We start from the raw sequence: 17,457 nt of genomic DNA on the forward strand, positions 1-17,457 counted from the left end.
AAAAGGAAGGCAGATTTAATGAATAATTGTTAAAATCCATCACTGCCACAACCTATTAAGTACTACATAATATGCAAGGTGCTAGGGGTATAGGTCCTTGTACTTGATGATCTTATACATACACTACACAGAATAGAAAAATAAATAATACACAAGTCTTTCTTTAACCTTTTTCAATCTTTTAAATACCACTCAGGTATTTAAAAACTTTACCTGAGACTTTTCAGTTTCTGGTCTAGTATATGAGTAGCTCAGAAGTTGCCACTCCATCTTAACAAATCAAAAGCTGAACAATCTGAAATACCACCAATTCTTCTTAGATCCATCAGAGAAGTGAGATCACAGGGCAAACCACTGCTCCCCAAATTGGAGACAGGTGAATACAGAGAATCACACCTTAACACAGCAGAAACCCATGAGCAGAAACCTCCTAGGAAACCAGTGTCAGGGTAGGAAAACCTAAATTGTAATTAATGAATTTCTGAAGGCTCAGTGTTGACAAGCCTGAGCAAGCAAACTTGTTACTTGTCTTCGCTCCCTTGTGCACTAGTCCCAGTAAAGCCTCACCTGAATTTCATATCTGACCTCTTATAATTCCTATTGATTAAGGAGGCCAAGAACCCTGGTCAGTAACATTACAGTACAATCCAACAATTGTGCTCATTAGCATTTACCTAAAGGAGTTGAAAACTTATGTCCACACAAAAACCTGCATAAGGATATCTATAGCAGTTTTATTCATAATTACCCAAACTTGGAAGCAGCCAAGACGTTCTTAAGTAGGTAAATGGATAAACTGTGGTACATCCACACAAGGGAATATGATTCAGTGCTAAAAAGAAAAGAGCTATCAAGCCATGAAAAGAAATGAAGGAAACTTAAATGCATATTACGAAGTGAAAGAAGCTAGTCTCAAAAGGCTACATACTGTGATTCTGCCTATATGACACTGGAAAAGGCAAAACTATGGAGACAGTATAAAGTTCAGTGGTTGCCAGAGGCTGGGGGAAGGGAGAGTTGAATAGGCATGGAAAATATTTAGGGCAGTGATACTATTCTGTATATGATGGATACAAGTCACACTTTTGTCAAAGTACACAGAATGTACACCACCAAGCGTGAATCCTAACGTAAACTATGGACTTTGGGTGATAATGTGTCAATGTAGGTTCATCAAATGTAATAAACGTACCACTGTGGTGTTGGGGAAGTTTGTATGTGTGTGGGGACAGAGTACGGGAACTCTGTACTTTCAGCACGATTTTTCCATGAACCTACAACTGCTCTAAAAAAAATTAAGTTAATTAATTAAGAACAGCAAAAAACTTCACCTGACTCTGGAGAACTATTGCCTGTATACCTAACCTGTCTCAAAGCCTTCTTGAGATTTAAAAGATATTTTTTTTGAAAAAAAAATCTTTCAGTAAAAAGACATATAATAGTAGATTTGGAAAAGGCTGCTTATTTGACATTAAAAAACCATGAGCAATGAATGAAACATTAGTGAAAAGGAACTAAATTTACCTTGACTGCTTACAGAACAGGGCACAGAACAGTTGAAAACCACTACTTTTTGATTCTTAAAACCAAACAAAAAAAAAGTGCCCAAATAATTTTTCCAAGGCATAATTTGGTAATTTTTTTGTTGATGCCAAGAGAAAATTTAGTATTCCATGGTTAGTTATTATTTTGTTTATACATTATAATAAAAAATCTATTTTAAATATCTGGCTAATTTATCTTAACTCCTTGGTCTTACTTATTAAGTTGCCACACAAATAAGACTAAGCCCTTTATCTTTCCCTAGAAAAATTAGATTTGGAGCTCCTGCTCTAGACCACCTACAGCTTTCTTACAATTAGAGGAAGCATTCATATTATAACCTCTTGAGTCATGGCTTCAACCCGTTCACTTTTCAAGTGAAGCACATAACTAAGAAATTACTTGGATAATTTAGTTAGGTGACTTTGCAGATTTTAATAAGACTCAAATTATTTGGGTTATTCATCAAAGCTTTCCCTGAGGACAGTTGCTCTGAGTTAGCAATTAGCCACTTCTCTTTCTTTTCCTTCCTTCCTCTTTCTCGAACACCTCCCCCTCCTCTTCCTTTTTGAAACTTAGTTCATTGTTTTCATTAGCAAAACAGATCTAAACACCTTGGCATCCTCACTTATGCCTCTTTCCTACCGCAGTTTTTAAAATACTTTCAAGAAATCATAATCTTAATTCTAGCAAAGAGTTTTAGGAATTTACTCATGAACTTTAAATGCATCAACCAAGGTGGGTATTTTAATAACTTTATAAGGAAAGTCTATTTTCAAAATGCAGTGGTAGGTGTTTTCTTCAGAAGTTACCCAAAATAGGAAATACAGATTAAAAAAAAAAAAAGGCAGCATGTCCCATGGTATCCCTTTATGCCAAGTGTATGTTTCCGAGTTTCTTGACTTCGGTTAGCTTGCAAGATAAAAGAAGGAAAGGTAATTTTAAAAAACATATTCATTTCAGCTTAATAAAATCAACACTGACTCCTAAAAAACTCTGAATTCATTCTCTATCATAACCTGTCCTCCTCCCGCCCCCCATTTTGTCTTTAAGGGTCTTTTATCTTCTTCTGTTATTCCCACTGTTTTTCTTAAGTCTCATATATCAGACCAATGGATAGCCACAATCTTCTCTTTAACTATTCCTTCCTCGCTCCACAAAAGCCTATTTAGCCATATTTAACCACTCCTTCATCAAAGTAAAAGAAGGCAAGAACCTGTCTACACGTTTGGTCAAAACGCATTCCCCTACATCACATATCCTAATCCCTGCAATTTCTCCTTTCTAGCAAATGAACCTCTTGATTTAAATTTAAATCCCTTCTCCTACCTGCAGCCTTATTGCTATTGCTCTGCCAGTGAACCCAAGTTCTTCCCAGGCCATTTCCTAAGAAAAATAATAACCACCTGTTTTTCAGGGTTTTAATCGCTAGCACCCGCTTTCTTTCCCTAATCCGCCCTGCGTGCTTCCCTACCCGGATTCCACCTCCACCATCCACAGCCGCTCTACCCGGAGCGCCACTTCCGGATCTCCGGTGTTTCCACTTTACGGGTCCGCCCACCTCCCCCGCGCACTTCCTAGAGCTTTGTCCTAACCACTGGCGGGGTGGGAGCGGAGACGCGGGCTCGCCGAGCGCAAGAGGTGTCCTAGAAGACGCATTGCGAGACTGCTCCAGGCTGAGAACTCCGGTCCTGCTGCGGAGTCGAGTGGTGGCGGAGGACGGACGGTTTGTTTCGAGCACCGAGCGGGGCACACCCGGAAGTGGCGCCGTACGGGAGCTGCGCCGCCGCCGGGGGCGGGTGCCAGGTACCGAGAGGAGGAGGAGGAGACGCCACGGTACTCTCTGGCGTGAGTGTCAGACGACGGTGCAATAAGGCGGGGGGCGGAAGCCGGTGTGCCTTTGGCTCTGGTTCTACGGTGGTAGATCCCGCCAGGTTCCGGGAGGCGAGGGCCTCGTGGGGCGGCTGGGCTGGCGTAGCGGTGCGGCGGCCAAAGGCAAGCGCGCTTCGCTTCTTTTTCCCACTCCGGGGGTCCCGCTTTCTGCAGGTCACCACCTTTTTCTCCCACTCCTCGCCAGGGGAGTTGTACTAGTGAGGAAGTCGGGGCTGGAGCAGAGAGTCCACTTGAATTTTCTCGGTTTCTGTAAGGAGGCGAGCGGCCGCTTTGGTGGGGATTTGCTTTTCGGCCTCTTCAGCCCTTTCTGAGAAGTGCTTTTTCCTTCTGCACTACCGATTCAGTTACCTCTAATGTTTCTGTCTTTACTCTCTTCAGCATCTGACTTTGACTCCCCTGTACCTTAAAGGATGCTGGAGTCATACGTGACTCCAATTTTAATGAGCTATGTGAATCGCTACATCAAGAACTTAAAGCCATCAGACCTACAGCTTTCACTATGGGGTGGAGACGTGGTTCTCAGCAAGCTCGAGTTAAAGTTGGATGTGCTGGAGCAGGTAAGTGGTGTAGCTGTCATTGATTGGAAACATTTTCAGCTGTTTAGAACTAATCTTGTTTCCTAAAGTTTGACTTTATGCTTTGAAGACTTAGTTTTTCTGCTAATGTATTTTGGGCTACCCTGAAACTAGAGACCTTCCTTTACAGAATATTTCTAAAATGGTTTGTTACTAGTGATAGATTGTTAGAATCCCAAAAGTTGTCTCAACAGATGGGGAAACAATTTCCTTGTTCTTGTTGTCAGAATTGTTCACTCTGTTTACTCAGTTCCCTAGCATTACCGAATGTGCTGATTTACATTGCTAGAATTAGGAATATGATGCCAGATATTATATTACTTTTTTCCTTTTTGGGGAATGGAAGGGTTGGAAAGACAGTAAGGTCAGTTCTTGAGGAAAGTTCTGTTTCTTGGTAGGAAAGATGACACTACCCATGGCATCCTCAGAACACTGAGTAGACAGACGCTGATTGAGAATGACAGCATAATTGAAAACTTCTTTCTTACTCTTCAAGTTTCTTTTTTTTTTTAATGTGAGAATGATCTGATGCAAATGAACTGTAAATTGAAAGCTCATATACTTATTAACTCGTTTAGTACATTTATTATTAACATATGCCAGGCATCTGTTAGGCTTGAGGATATAAAAATTATCTTTAGAAACTCAGAAGAGTCAGAGACCAATTGGTTTTTAGGAGATAAGTGAAGACAATCTTATGATGATGTTATCAATAACTTTTAGTTATATTCTGCTACTTTATTATTGAATAATCTAGAGTTAACACTGAGAAATGATGTTCTTGGTTCCTTTCCCTTCCTGTCTCCAAGGCTGATTATCTTAACAACGTTGTATGAACTGTAGTTTATTCTTTGTATTGCCTTGTAGTATTCCATTGTATAAAGATCCACATTTACGTATTTATTTTCCTATTGATGTACATTTGGATTGTTTCTACTTTTGGCTATTATGAAGAAAGCTCTTATGAACATTCTTGTATTTGGACATAGGTATTGATATCCCTTAGTTGCATACCTAGGTAGGCATATATTTAACTGCCAAATAGTTTTCTGGTGTGGTAGTACCAATTAACATTCTCATCAACAGTGTATGAGAGTTCCAGTTACTTCAGGTTTTTGCTGTTACCTGATAAGTTTGTTATTTTTAGCCTTTTTGGCAGTTGTGTAGTGGTACCTCATTGTAATTTAAAATTGTATTTCCCTAATGACTAATGATGTTGAGCACTTTTTCATGTTCTTCTTATTAGCTATTTGGATATCCTCTTTTGTAAAGTCTCTAATTCTTTTCCCTTTTTAAAAAAAATTGAAATTGGTTTTTCTTTTGGCCTTTTTTCTTACTGATTTGTAGGAGTTCTTAATATATTTTGGAAATGAGTCCTCTGCTAGATTTTATAGTATTTATAAAATTTATAGTATTATTTGTAGTATTTATAAAAGTATTTTATAGTATTTTCCCCAATCTATGGCTTGTGTTTTTACTCTCTTAGAAGTGTCTTTTGATGAGCAGAAGTTTATAATTTTATTGAGGTCCAGTTTATCAATCTTTTCCTTTATGGTTTACTTCTCATGTCTTGTTTAAGAAATCTTTGCTTATTCCAAGAACATTATTTTCCTATATTTTCTTTTAGCAGCTTTATTGTATTTATGAGTCATGTGAAATTAATTTTTCTGCATATGTAAAGTAAAGGTCAAGATTCTTTTTTTTTTCCCCCGTTAATCCACTCAACTGATCCACACGATTTTTGAAATTCTTTCGCTACTGAATTTTCAATAAGTCTTTGCTATAAGTCAGGTTGTCATATGTGTGTGAATTTGTTTTGAACTCCTTATCTGTTCAGTGGACTGTCCATTCTTGTGTCACTATCATACTATCTTTTACAGTAAGTCTTGATATCTCATAGTGTAATTTGTACAGTTTTGTTCTTTTTTACTTCAAGATTGTCGTAGCTATTGTAAATCCTTTGCATTTTCATATATATTTTAATTTCATAAATTTTTGAATTTCCCCCCCAAAAAAGGGAAACCCATTTTGAATTTCCCCCCCAAAAAAGGGAAACCCATTTTGAATTTCCCCCCAAAAAAGGGAAACCCATTGATGTTTTTATTGAGATTACATTGAATCAATAGATTAATTTGGGAGGAATTAACCTTAGCATAAATTGTGCTGACTGACATACTATTGTGTTTTTCAGTTTGTGTTCAGGACATTGCTTTCTGTGTTTTTAGGTCTTTACTTTTTCTTAGCAGTGAAGTTTTCAGAGAGATTTTACATGTTTCATCAGATTTTCTCTCTGTTTTTTGATGTTATGAGCAAGATTATTTATTTTTTGAAAATTTCATTTTCTAATTACTTGTTACCAGTACATAGAAATACAGCTGATTTTTAATATATTGACTTTTCCAGTGGCCTTTCAGATTTGTCCAATACTTTTTGGTGGATTCTTTTGGATTGTCTGTACACAATCATGTCATCTGCAAATAATGACAGTTTTACATTTTTCTTTCCAGTGATTAAACCTTTTATTTTTCTTTCATTATTGTACTGTGGAGTAGAGATCTTGAAAATACATTCTTTGTTCCCAACTTCAGTGGGACATTTAGTATTTTACCAGTAAGTACATTGTTAGGTGTAAATACTCTTTATTGGGTTGAGGGAATGTGCTTCTTTTTTTTTTTTTTTCAAATTTTTATTTATTTATTTATTTATTTTTTTGTGGGTGGGGGAAGGTAATTAGGTTTATTTATTTTTTAGAGAAGGTACTGAGGAATGAACCCAGGATCTTGTGCATGCTAAGCATGCCTCTGCCACTTGAGTTATGCCTTCCCCTCTGAGGGAATGTGCTTCTATTCCTGGTTTTCCAACAAGTTTTTAAAACCATGAGTAGGTGTTGAATTTTATCAAGTATTATATTTAATGAATTGATACTGTATTTTTTTAATGTGAATTTCATTCAGTTTTCAGATGGAGTTTGCATTCCTGGAATAACCCCTATGTATTATGTATTATCCTTTTTATATATGGTTGGATTCCATTTGTTAAGTTTTTGGTTAGTTTTCTTTCATCTATGTTTACGTGTGTTACTGGTTTGTAATTTTCTTTTCTTGTAATGTCCTTATCAGATTTTGATTATGATAGATTTGTTGGCCTTGGCCTCACTAAATTATTTGAACTATTTTTCTCTTTTCATAATTCCTGGAAGAGTTTGAGTAAGATTGGTATTATTAGGGAGTTTTTTGTGTGTAGTGAAATATATGTATCATAAAATTTACCATTTTAATCATTTTTCATGGTATTTATTTTTTACATTTACCCTCTATTTGGAAGTTAATAAAAGCTTTCCCTTTTATTTCTTTTTTAAAAAACTTTTTTATTGATTAATAATCATTTTACAATGTTGTGTCAAATTCCAGTGTAGAGCACAATTTTTCAATTATACATGAACATATATATATATATTGTCACATTCCTTTCTCTGTGAGCTCCCATAACATCTTGTATATATTTCCCTGTGCTCTACAGTATAATCTTGTTTATCTATTCTACAATTTTGAAATCCCAGTCTATGTCTTCCCACCCCCCACCCCCTTGGCAACCACAAGTCTGTATTCTATGTCTATGAGTCTATTTCTGTTCTGTATTTATGCTTTGTGGTTTTTTTTTTTTAGATTCCACATATGAGTGATCTCATATGGTACTTTTCTTTCTGGCTTACTTCACTTAGAATGACATTCTCCAGGAGCATCCATGTTGCTGCAAATGGCGTTATGTTGTTGTTTTTTATGGCTGAATAGTATTCCATTGTATAAATATACCACATCTTCTTTATCCAGTCACCTGTTGATGGACATTTAGGCTGTTTCCATGTCTTGACTATTGTAAATAATGCTGCTATGAACATTGGGATGCAGGTGTCATCCTGAAGTAGGGTTCCTTCTGGATATATGCCCAGGAGCGGGATTCCTGGGTCGTATGGTAAATTCATTCCTGGTCTTTTGAGGAATCTCCATACTGTTTTCCACAGTGGCTGTACCAAACTGCATTCCCACCAGCAGTGTAGGAGGGTTCCCTTTTCTCCACAGCCTCTCCAGCATTTGTCATTTGTGGATTTTTGAATGACGGCCATTCTGGCTGGTGTGAGGTGATGCCTCATTGTAGTTTTGATTTGCATTTCTCTGATAGTGATATTGAGCATTTTTTCATGTGTCTATTGATCATTTGTATGTCTTCCTTGGAGAATTGCTTGTTTAGGTCTTCTGCCCATTTTTGGATTGGGTTGTTTATTTTCTTCTTATTGAGTTGTATGAGCTGCTTATATATTCTGGAGATCAAGCCTTTGTTGGTTTCATTTGCAAAAATTTTCTCCCATTCCATAGGTTGTCTTTTTGTTTTACTTATGGTTTCCTTTGCTGTGCAGAAGCTTGTAAATTTCATTAGGTCCCATTTGTTTATTCTTGCTTTTATTTCTTCTAGGAGAAAATTTTTTAAATGTATGTCAGATAATGTTTTGCCTATATTTCCTCTAGGAGGTTTATTGTATCTTGTCTTATGTTTAAGTCTTTGATCCATTTTGAGTTGATTTTTGTGTATGGTGTAAGGGAGTGTTCTAGCTTCATTGTTTTACATGCTGCTGTCCAGTTTTGCCAATAGCATTTGCTGAAGAGACTGTCTTTGTTCCATTGTATATTCTTGCCTCCTTTGTCGAATATGAGTTGACCAGAAGTTTGTGGGTTCATTTCTGGGCTCTCTATTCTGTTCCATTTGTCTATATGTCTGTTTTTGTACCAATACCATGCTGTTTTGATGACTGTAGCTCTATAGTGTTGTCTGAAGTCTGGGAGAGTTATTCCTCCAGCCTCTTTCTTTCTCTTCAGTAATGCTTTGGTAATTCTAGGTCTTTGATGGTTCCATATGAATTTTATTATGATTTTTTCTAGTTCTGTGAAATATGTCCTGGGTAATTGGATAGGGATTGCATTAAATCTGTAGATTGCCTTGGGCATTGTGACCATTTTAACAATATTGATTCTTCCAATCCAAGAGCGTGGGATATCTTTCCATTTTTTTAAGTCTTCTTTAATTTCCTTCATCATTGGTTTATAGTTTTCTGTGTATAAGTCTTTCACGTCATTGGTTAGATTTATTCCTAGATATTTTATTACTTTGGGTGCTATTTTAAAGGGGATTGTTTCTTTACTTTCTTTTTCTGTTGATTCATCGTTAGTGTAAAATGCAACTGATTTTTGAACTTTAATCTTGTATCCTGCTACCTTGCTGAATTCTTCAGTCAGCTTTAGCAGTTTTTGTGTGGGTTTTCTATATATAGTAACATGTCATTGGCACATAGTGACACTTTTACCTCTTCTTTTCCAATTTGGATCTTTTTATTTCTCTCTCTGGCCTGATTGCTGTGGCTAGGACTTCCAGGACTATGTTGAATAGGAGTGGTGATAGTGGGCATCCTTGTCTTGTCCCAGATTTTAGTGGGAAGCTTTTGAGTTTTTCACCATTGAGTACTATGCTGGCTGTAGGTTTGTCATATATAGTTTTTATTATGCTGAGATATGTTCCCTCTATACCCACTTTGATGAGAGTTTTTATCATAAATGGGTGTTGAATTTTACAAAATGCTTTTTCTGCATCTATTGAGATGCATGTGGTTTTTGTCCTTTCTCTTGTTGATGTGATGTATTACACTGATTGATTTGCGTTTGTTGAACCAGCCTTGTGTCCCTGGGATTAACCCCACTTGATCATGATGTATAATCTTTTTTATGTGTTGTTGGATTCTGTTTGCTAAAATTTTGGTGAGAATTTTGGCGTCTATGTTCATCAATGATACTGGCCTATAATTCTCTTTTTTGTTAGTGTCTTTGCCTAGTTTTGGTATCAGGGTGATGGTGGCTTCATAGAATGAGTTTGGAGGTATTCCCTCCTTTCCAATTGTCTGTAAGAGTTTGAGAAGGACTAGTTAATCATTTTTGATTATACAGATCTGCATCATTGATTATATTTATATTGTCGTGCAGCCGTCACCAGAACTTTTCAGTTTCTCAAACTGAACCTCTATACTCACTAAGCACTAAGTCCCTAGCCCCTGGCAAGCACAATTCTACCTTATGTCTTTATGAATTTGACTATTTTAATACCTCGTAAGGGGAAACATACAATATTTATCTTTTTGTGGCCAGCTTATTTCACTTAGCACAATGTGTTCAAGATTCATCCATATTATAGCATGTGTCAGAGTTTCTTTTTTTAAAGCTAAATAATATTCCATTGTGTGTACATACAACATTTTGTTCATTTGTCAGTGCACATTTGGGTTGCTTCCACCTTTTGGCTATTGTGAGTAATGCTGCTGTGGGTATACAAATACCTGTGTGAGTCTCTGCTTTCAGTTTTTTTTGAGTACACATCCACAAGTGGAATTTGATAGATTGCATGGTAATTCCTTTTAATTTTTTGAGGAATTGACATACTGTTTTCCACAGCAGCTAAACCATTTTATATTCTTACCAGCAATGCACAGGGGTTCTAGTTGTTCCATGTCCTCACCAACACTTTTTTTTTTTTTTTTTTGATTATTGCCATCCTAATGGATGTGAAATGTTATCTCATTATGGTTTTAATTTACATTTCCTTAATGATGGAGATGTTGAGCATCTTCCCATGTGCCATTGGTTGTTTGCATATCTTCTTTGGAGAAATGTATTCAAGTCCTTTGTCCATTAAAAATTTTTTTTTGTTAATTGTAGGAATTATTTATATAGTCTAGATATCAATCCCTTATCATATATGATTTGTGAGCATCTTCTCCCAATTTGGGTTGCCTTTTGACTTTGTTGATGGTATCCTTTGAAGAACTAAAATTTTAAACTTTGATAAAGTCTAACTTAAAATTTTTTCTTTTGATGCTTAGGCTTTTCATGTTATATCCAAGAAGTCAGTGGCAAATCCAGTGTCAGGAAGCTTTTCCCTTATATTTTCTTCTAAGTGTTCTATAGTTTTAGCTCTCACATTTAAGTATTTGCTACGTTTTGCATTTTTGTGTATGGTGCAAGGATCCAACTCCATTTGTTTTTACATGTGGTTAGTCAATTTTCTCAGCACCATTTGTTGAAGACTGTCCTTTACCTGTTGAATGGTCTTGGCACCTGTCGTGAAAAATCAATTGGCCATAGATAGGAGGGTTTATTTCTGGGCTCTGAATACAGTTCCATTGGTCTGTATATCTGTCTTTATGTCAATAGACCATTGTTTTGATTACCATAACTTTGTAGTAAATTTTGAAATCAGGAAATGTGAAATCTCCAACTTTCTTCTTTTACTAATTTTTTAAATGTTAGGAAGAATTTAATCTTGAAGTCATGTGGGTCAGGAATTTTCTTAGTTGGAAAGTTTTTAATTCCTGATTTACTTTAACAAATATGGGACTATTTAGATTTCTGTTTATCCTTTTGTTAGTTTTGGTTAGTTAGGTTTTTCGAGGAACTTCTCCATTTCCTCAAAACCAGGCATCAGCAGACAATGGCGTGGGAATACTTTTGTAAATAAAATTTTATTGGAGCACAGCTATTCTCATTTGTCTACATATTGTCTGTGGCTGCCTTGGCAAACTAAAATGACAGAGTTAAGTAGCTGGAACAGAGTCTGTATGATTTGCAAAAGTCTTAAATATTTACTATCTGTTCCTTACTGAAAAAATTTGCCTGTCTCTGCTCAAAGTTGTCATATTTAAAAGTACAAGGTTGAGTTTTTTTTTTTTTTTTTTCATTTTAACGTCACCTCAAAAAAAAATCTAGGAGCTGTTAATATCCTCTTTTCATTGCTGATATTAGTAATTTGTATTTTCTTCACCAGTATTGCTAAGGCTTTATTAATATTTACAAAGAACCAACTTCATTGTTTTTTTTTCTATTGTATTTCTGCTTTGTTATGTATTTTTGCTCTTATTTTTAATAATTTCTGTCTTCCTTCTTTGGATATGATTTGCTAGTGTTTTCTCTAGCTTCTTGAGGTGGAAGCTTAGGTTATTTATTTTCTTCAACCTTTTTCTGCTCAAATACATGCATTGAATGCTATAAATTTCTCTTTAACCCTCTATTTAGATTTGTCACACAGAATTTTATATGTTTTCTTTTAATTATTATTCAGTTAAAATTTTAAAAATTCCATTTGATTTCTTCTTTAACCCATGGGTTATTTAGAAATATGTTGCTTAATTTTCAAACATTTAGGGAATAGTTAATTATCTTTCTGTTACTGATTTCTAATTTAATTCCATTTTGGTCAGCACATTCTCTGTATGATTTTGATCCATTATAATTTATGACCCAGTGTATGGTCTATTTTTATAAATGTTCCATGTGTCTTCTATATCTTTGATTTTTATGTCTATTGTTTTCTTCATTACTGTAAGTGAGGTCTTTTTTTTTCTTTTTCAACTGTGAACTTGTTTTTATTTTTATTGGGAAATAGAGGATGGATTGGGAAATACTTATGCAAGTTATACCCCCCTAGGAAACGTCCATCCTAATCTTGCTGGGATAGCTTTTGGAGCTTTTTCTGTTTCTCGGGGACACTCTTATTTCCTGATTCTTCAAGGTCAATAACTGGTTCCTCTTTGGGGAAAGATTTCTTCCTCTTAGGAAGACTAAAGCTCCCAGCTGTCTCTTCAAGATCACTACTAACCAGCTTCTCTTTGGAAAAAGATTCTTTTTCTTGGGTTTGGAGAAAGAGACAGTTGGGTCTTACATTCCATTTTCTGGAGGAGCCTCCTGGGGCTTTTGCTTTTTCTTCTTTTTGGGTCTTTCACTTGTCTCCTCACACTCCTCCAGAGTACTGCTGCTATTATGTGACGATGCCAGGGTGATTGCAGCTAGCCTTTTCTTTTCCTTCTTCAAGCTTTTCTTCTGTTTCTCCAACTTCCTAGTAATGTCAGCAGCTGCTTCCTCTCCCTGGCCAAAGAAAAGTGCTGAAAAGGCTTTGAAGATCCCTGGCTTTCTGGGCCCTCTCTTGGCTTTTTTGGAAAGTCTTTATGATTAGTATTGAATTACCTACTTCTCTTTTCAGTTTTTGCTTTATGTATTTTGGGGCTCTCTTGCTATGGTCGTGTATGTTTTGTGTTTTTTTCTTCAGTTGACCCTCTATCATAAAGTGTCCCATGTTATGTTTAGTAACTTTTTTTTTCTTCTTAAAAGTCTGTTTTGTCCGATAATAGTATAATTACTCTAGCTCTATGGTTTACTGATTGCATGAAACATCTTTTTTTTTTTCTTTTTCCCCTCTGTATACTGCTTTTTAAACTGTGTTAGCACTTTTCCTTTGTGTTTCTTCAAGCCTGGTTAGCATACTGTTTGAAAGTTTTATAGCCATGTTATTTGGCTTCCACAGCTCTTTAAAATTTCATCTGGTTAATTGTAAATTCAACTTACGACTGGGATAAATTATTTTTAATTGCTACTTATTTCCATTGGAGAAGAGTCATGAAAAACAGGGGAAAACACTGTTGGAAATTAAGATCATAGAACTTAAAATTCTCTATGTAAAATAGAATCCCATACCATTTCCCTAAATAGCAAGAAAATATGCTGATTTGAGGTATTCAAGACAAGCAACTGGATCACATGATTTCCTGGGATCTTGTTTATTCATTTTTTTATTGAGGTATAATTGACATACAGTGTTATATTAGTTTTGAGTGTACAGTGTAATGATTTGATATTTGTATATATTGCAAAATGATCACCAAAGTAAGTCCAGTTAAAAGTTCTGTCACCATACAGTTAAAAAATCTTTTTTTTTATTATGATGAGAACTTCTTAAGATTTACTCTCTCACCACCTTTCAAATATGCAATACAGTATTATTAACTATATTCACCATGCTGTTCATTATATTCCAGGTATTTTATAACTGGAAGTTTGCATCTTTGACTCCCTTTACCCATTTCACCCACTTCCTATCCTCTTTGCCTCTGGCAACTACTAATCTGTTATCTGTATCTATACAGAAATAAGGTACAGTAAAATTATGAAAAAATAGTTTTTTATCTTATTTTCAACCTATTTGTGGCTTTTGAATCTAAAGGATGTCTTTTGTGGAGAGCATGTAGTCAGATATTACTAGTTTTTAAAATCCAGTTTGACGATCTTTGCCTTTTGATTAGAACATTTAATCTTTTCTCATTTGATGTTTTTGTTCATATGGTTAGATTTCTGCCTACCATTTTGCTATTTTCTGTGTCTCATGTCTTTTTTGTTTTTTTCATAATCCTTTGCTGCCTTCTTTTATATTAAATATTTTTAATGTTTCATTTTAATTCCTTTAATTTTTAAATTATTTTTGAGTTATTTTCTTAGTGATTGCTTAGAGGATTATAATATGCATCTAATTTATCAGTCTATTTGAGATTAATGCTAACTTTATTCCATTTAAATATGGAAACTCTTCACCATAGCTCCATTTCTTCTGCCTCTTTTGTGTTACTGTCAGGTATATTGCATTTCTCTGTTACAAATCCAATATTACAATTGTATAATTGTTTTATATAATTGCCTTTTGAATCAGAAAATGGAAGAAAAAGACATTTATACTGTCCTTTAATTATTATATACATAAATACTTTTAATAATGCTCTTTATGTGGTTTTGAATTACAACCTGGTATTACTTCCTTTCAGTCTGAAGAACTTCTGTTAGCAATGAATTATCTGAGACTTAGTTTATTTGGGTATGCCTTTATCTTGCCTTCTTTTTTGAAGGATACTTTTGCTGGATATAGAATTTTTGGTTGATAATTATTTTCTTTTGTTATTTAAACACGTAATCTCACTGCCTTCTTGCCTTATTGTTTGTAATGAGAAGTTAGCTTTTAATCTGCTAAGAGTTTCCTTTTGTGTGACAAGTTGATTTTCTGTTTCTGCTTTCAAGATTTTCTTTTCATCTCTGGCTTTCAAAATTTTTGCTCTGTTGTGTCTGGATGTAGGTTTGCTGATTTTTTTCTTCTGCCAGCTCAGATCTGATATTGAGCTCTTTTAGTGAAGTTTTATTTATTGTACTTTTAACTCCGAAGTTTGCATTTAGTATCTTTTTTGTAATTTCTGTCTCATTCTTGGTAGTTTCTATTTGATGAATCATTGTTGTCATATGTTCCTTTAATTATTTAAATATGGCTCTCTTTATTTCTTTGAACATATTTTTGATAGATGCTTTGAGCATACTCAGAAATAATTTCTATTTGATTACTTTGTATGCTTTTCACGTTTCATATTTTTGGTTGAAAACTAGACATTTTGGGTAGTATGTTATAGCAACTCTGACTCTGATTTCTTCTCTCCAAGGAATTTTTTTGTTGTTGTTGTTGCTGTTGGTTCATTATCTGTTTAGTCACTTGCCTGGAGTAAATTTTTATTGTCAGTTTCCCTTGCAGTGTATGGCCTCTGATGTCTCTGCTCAGTTTTCTTTTTTCTCCCCAAATGCTTTGCTTTTATGCTTGGATATCTAGGGATTGCTCTTGGGTCACTATAACTGAGTCATCAGCCAGTGATTGGCTAGAAGTTGTTTAAACTTTTGAACCAATAAAGTTTCTACTCTTTGGTGTGGACAGATGCATGTACTGGATAATGCTTTCAAACGTCAAGGAGTCTACAAATCTGACCCATTTTTTAACTTACTGTGTTTACACAAGTTCTTGGTTGACCATGAGTAGATTGTTAGGGGTCTCTGCAGTGTCTTCTAAGTAAGCACGAGCTGGCACGTCCATATAGCTTCACATACTACCAGCGACAGGTCATAACAAGGCCGTCTTTGGCTATCTTGTTAATTTTCTGGCTGCTCTGCTGTTTTGTTGCTTGTACCATCTGGTGTTGTGAACTCAGGCTAGCCTTCCCTTACTGCTTCTGAGATTGCTATTGTTTTTGATAGCTTTGTCTAGGTTTGTCATTGCTTTTTGGTGGGAGGATTTTCCAGCCTTCTAACTCAGAATTTTTTAAGTCTTGTCTTATATTTTTATTTTGTGGTAAAAAGCACATGATGTAAATTTACCATCTTAACCATTTTAAAATATACAGTAGTGATAACTATATGCTGTATACTGTTGCTCAGCAGATCGCTAGAACTTCTCATCTTCCAAAACTTAAACTTTGTGTCCACTGAACAACTGCTTCCCTTTTCTTACCCCAGCCTCTGGCAATCACTGTTCTGTGTCTAAGAATTTGACTGCTTTAGATACCATATATAAGTGGAATTGTACAGTATTTGTCTTTTTGTGACTGGCTTATTTCACTTAACACAATGTCCTAGAGGTTCATGGTATATTATAGCATATGACAGAATTTCCTTTTTAAAGACTGAGTAATAATGTTTCATTGTATATGTGTACTATATTTTTTAATCCACTTATATATATATATTATATATATATATTTAGCCATATTGCTACTGTGTTGCTAAACCAAGGTGAACAGTTCTTGGATGAATGAATAGCTTATATTTTCTTAACTTTCACAAGTAGAGTTACAGTAACTGTAAAAATGTGATTGAAATATAATCTGATTACAATTTACTTTTGTTGATTTGTAACCAATTTTTTCTGAAGGTGAAATAACTTAGTATAAAGTGATTGTGGTGACATTTATGTTACCATTTTGAAACTTATTTTTAATAATAATGGAAACCAGTCAGCAAATATTTAAAATTTATGACCAAATAGTATCCTGGTACAATCCTTAATTAAGTAAAGCTTGATAAAATTATTTTTCATACTTAGTTTTTATTTTGTCAGGTCATTCTCCTGTCTTTAATGTAGTTCCCCTTTCAACTTGCCTTAAAATCCTATTCTGTTAGTTTTTTTTTTTTAACATTTTTTATTGATTTATAATCATTTTACAATGTTGTGTCAAATTCCAGTGTTCACAATTTTTCAGTTATTCATGGACATATACACACTCATTGTCACATTTTTTTCTCTGTGAGTTATCATAACATTTTATGTATATTTCCCTGTGCTATACAGTGTAGTCTATTCTACAATTTTGAAATCCCAGTCTATCCCTTCCACCCTCCACCCCCTCTGGTAACCACAAGTCTGTATTCTCCGTCTGTGAGTCTATTTCTGTCCTTTATTTATGCTTTGTTTTTGTTTGTTTGTTTGTTTTTGTTTTTGTTTTTTAGATTCCACATATGAGTGATCTCATATGGTACTTTTCTTTCTCTTTCTGGCTTACTTCACTTAGAATGACATTCTCCAGGAGCATCCATGATGCTGCAAATGGCATTATGTTGTCGGTTTTTATGGCTGAGTAGTATTCCATTGTATAAATATACCACCTCTTCTTTATCCAGTCACCTGTTGATGGACATTTAGGCTGTTTCCATGTTTTGGCTATTGTAAATAGTGCTGCTATGAACATTGGGGTGCAGGTGTCATCCTGAAGTAGATTTCCTTC

General features: G+C 35.0%; 2 protein-coding genes across 13 annotated transcripts in view; one reads left to right on the top strand and one right to left on the bottom strand.

Annotated features, from left to right (window-relative positions):
• Positions 1 to 860: 860 nt before the first annotated feature.
• On the bottom strand, positions 861 to 3,816 carry LOC141574958 (uncharacterized). Its single transcript, XM_074352578.1, has 5 exons — positions 3,784 to 3,816; positions 3,441 to 3,629; positions 3,017 to 3,385; positions 2,872 to 2,928; positions 861 to 2,454 (listed from the first exon to the last, which is right to left on the bottom strand). Exons 1-5 carry the CDS (start codon positions 3,814 to 3,816, stop codon positions 2,413 to 2,415), a joined length of 690 nt encoding a protein of 229 aa, XP_074208679.1. The 3' UTR covers positions 861 to 2,412.
• VPS13B (vacuolar protein sorting 13 homolog B) overlaps positions 3,134 to 17,457 on the top strand; it is a 627,348-nt gene continuing 613,024 nt past the window's right edge. For 5 of the 12 annotated variants that reach the window (XM_074352634.1, XM_074352630.1, XM_074352633.1 and 2 more), the window contains exons 1-2: positions 3,145 to 3,390; positions 3,814 to 3,992. In XM_074352634.1, the coding sequence (XP_074208735.1) occupies positions 3,846 to 3,992 (147 nt within the window). In that variant the 5' untranslated portion in view covers positions 3,145 to 3,390; positions 3,814 to 3,845. The other 7 variants (XR_006725148.2, XM_045517215.2, XM_074352636.1 and 4 more) reach the window with 4 other exon arrangements.

This window comes from Camelus bactrianus, chromosome 25 (assembly GCF_048773025.1).
Source record: "Camelus bactrianus isolate YW-2024 breed Bactrian camel chromosome 25, ASM4877302v1, whole genome shotgun sequence".
Lineage (NCBI taxonomy): Eukaryota > Metazoa > Chordata > Mammalia > Artiodactyla > Camelidae > Camelus > Camelus bactrianus.

Bases quoted from the DNA above. Each gene is read 5' to 3' on its own strand.
- LOC141574958 (XM_074352578.1), bottom strand. From the start codon at position 3,816: ATGCTGAAGAGAGTAAAGACAGAAACATTAGAG. The intron at 2,929-3,016 runs GTAGGGAAGCAC...TATTTTTCTTAG, and splicing joins ATGGTGGAGGTGGAATCCGG to GAAATGGCCTGGGAAGAACT. The intron at 2,455-2,871 runs GTAGGAGAAGGG...TTATCTTGCAAG, and splicing joins CAATAGCAATAAGGCTGCAG to CTAACCGAAGTCAAGAAACT.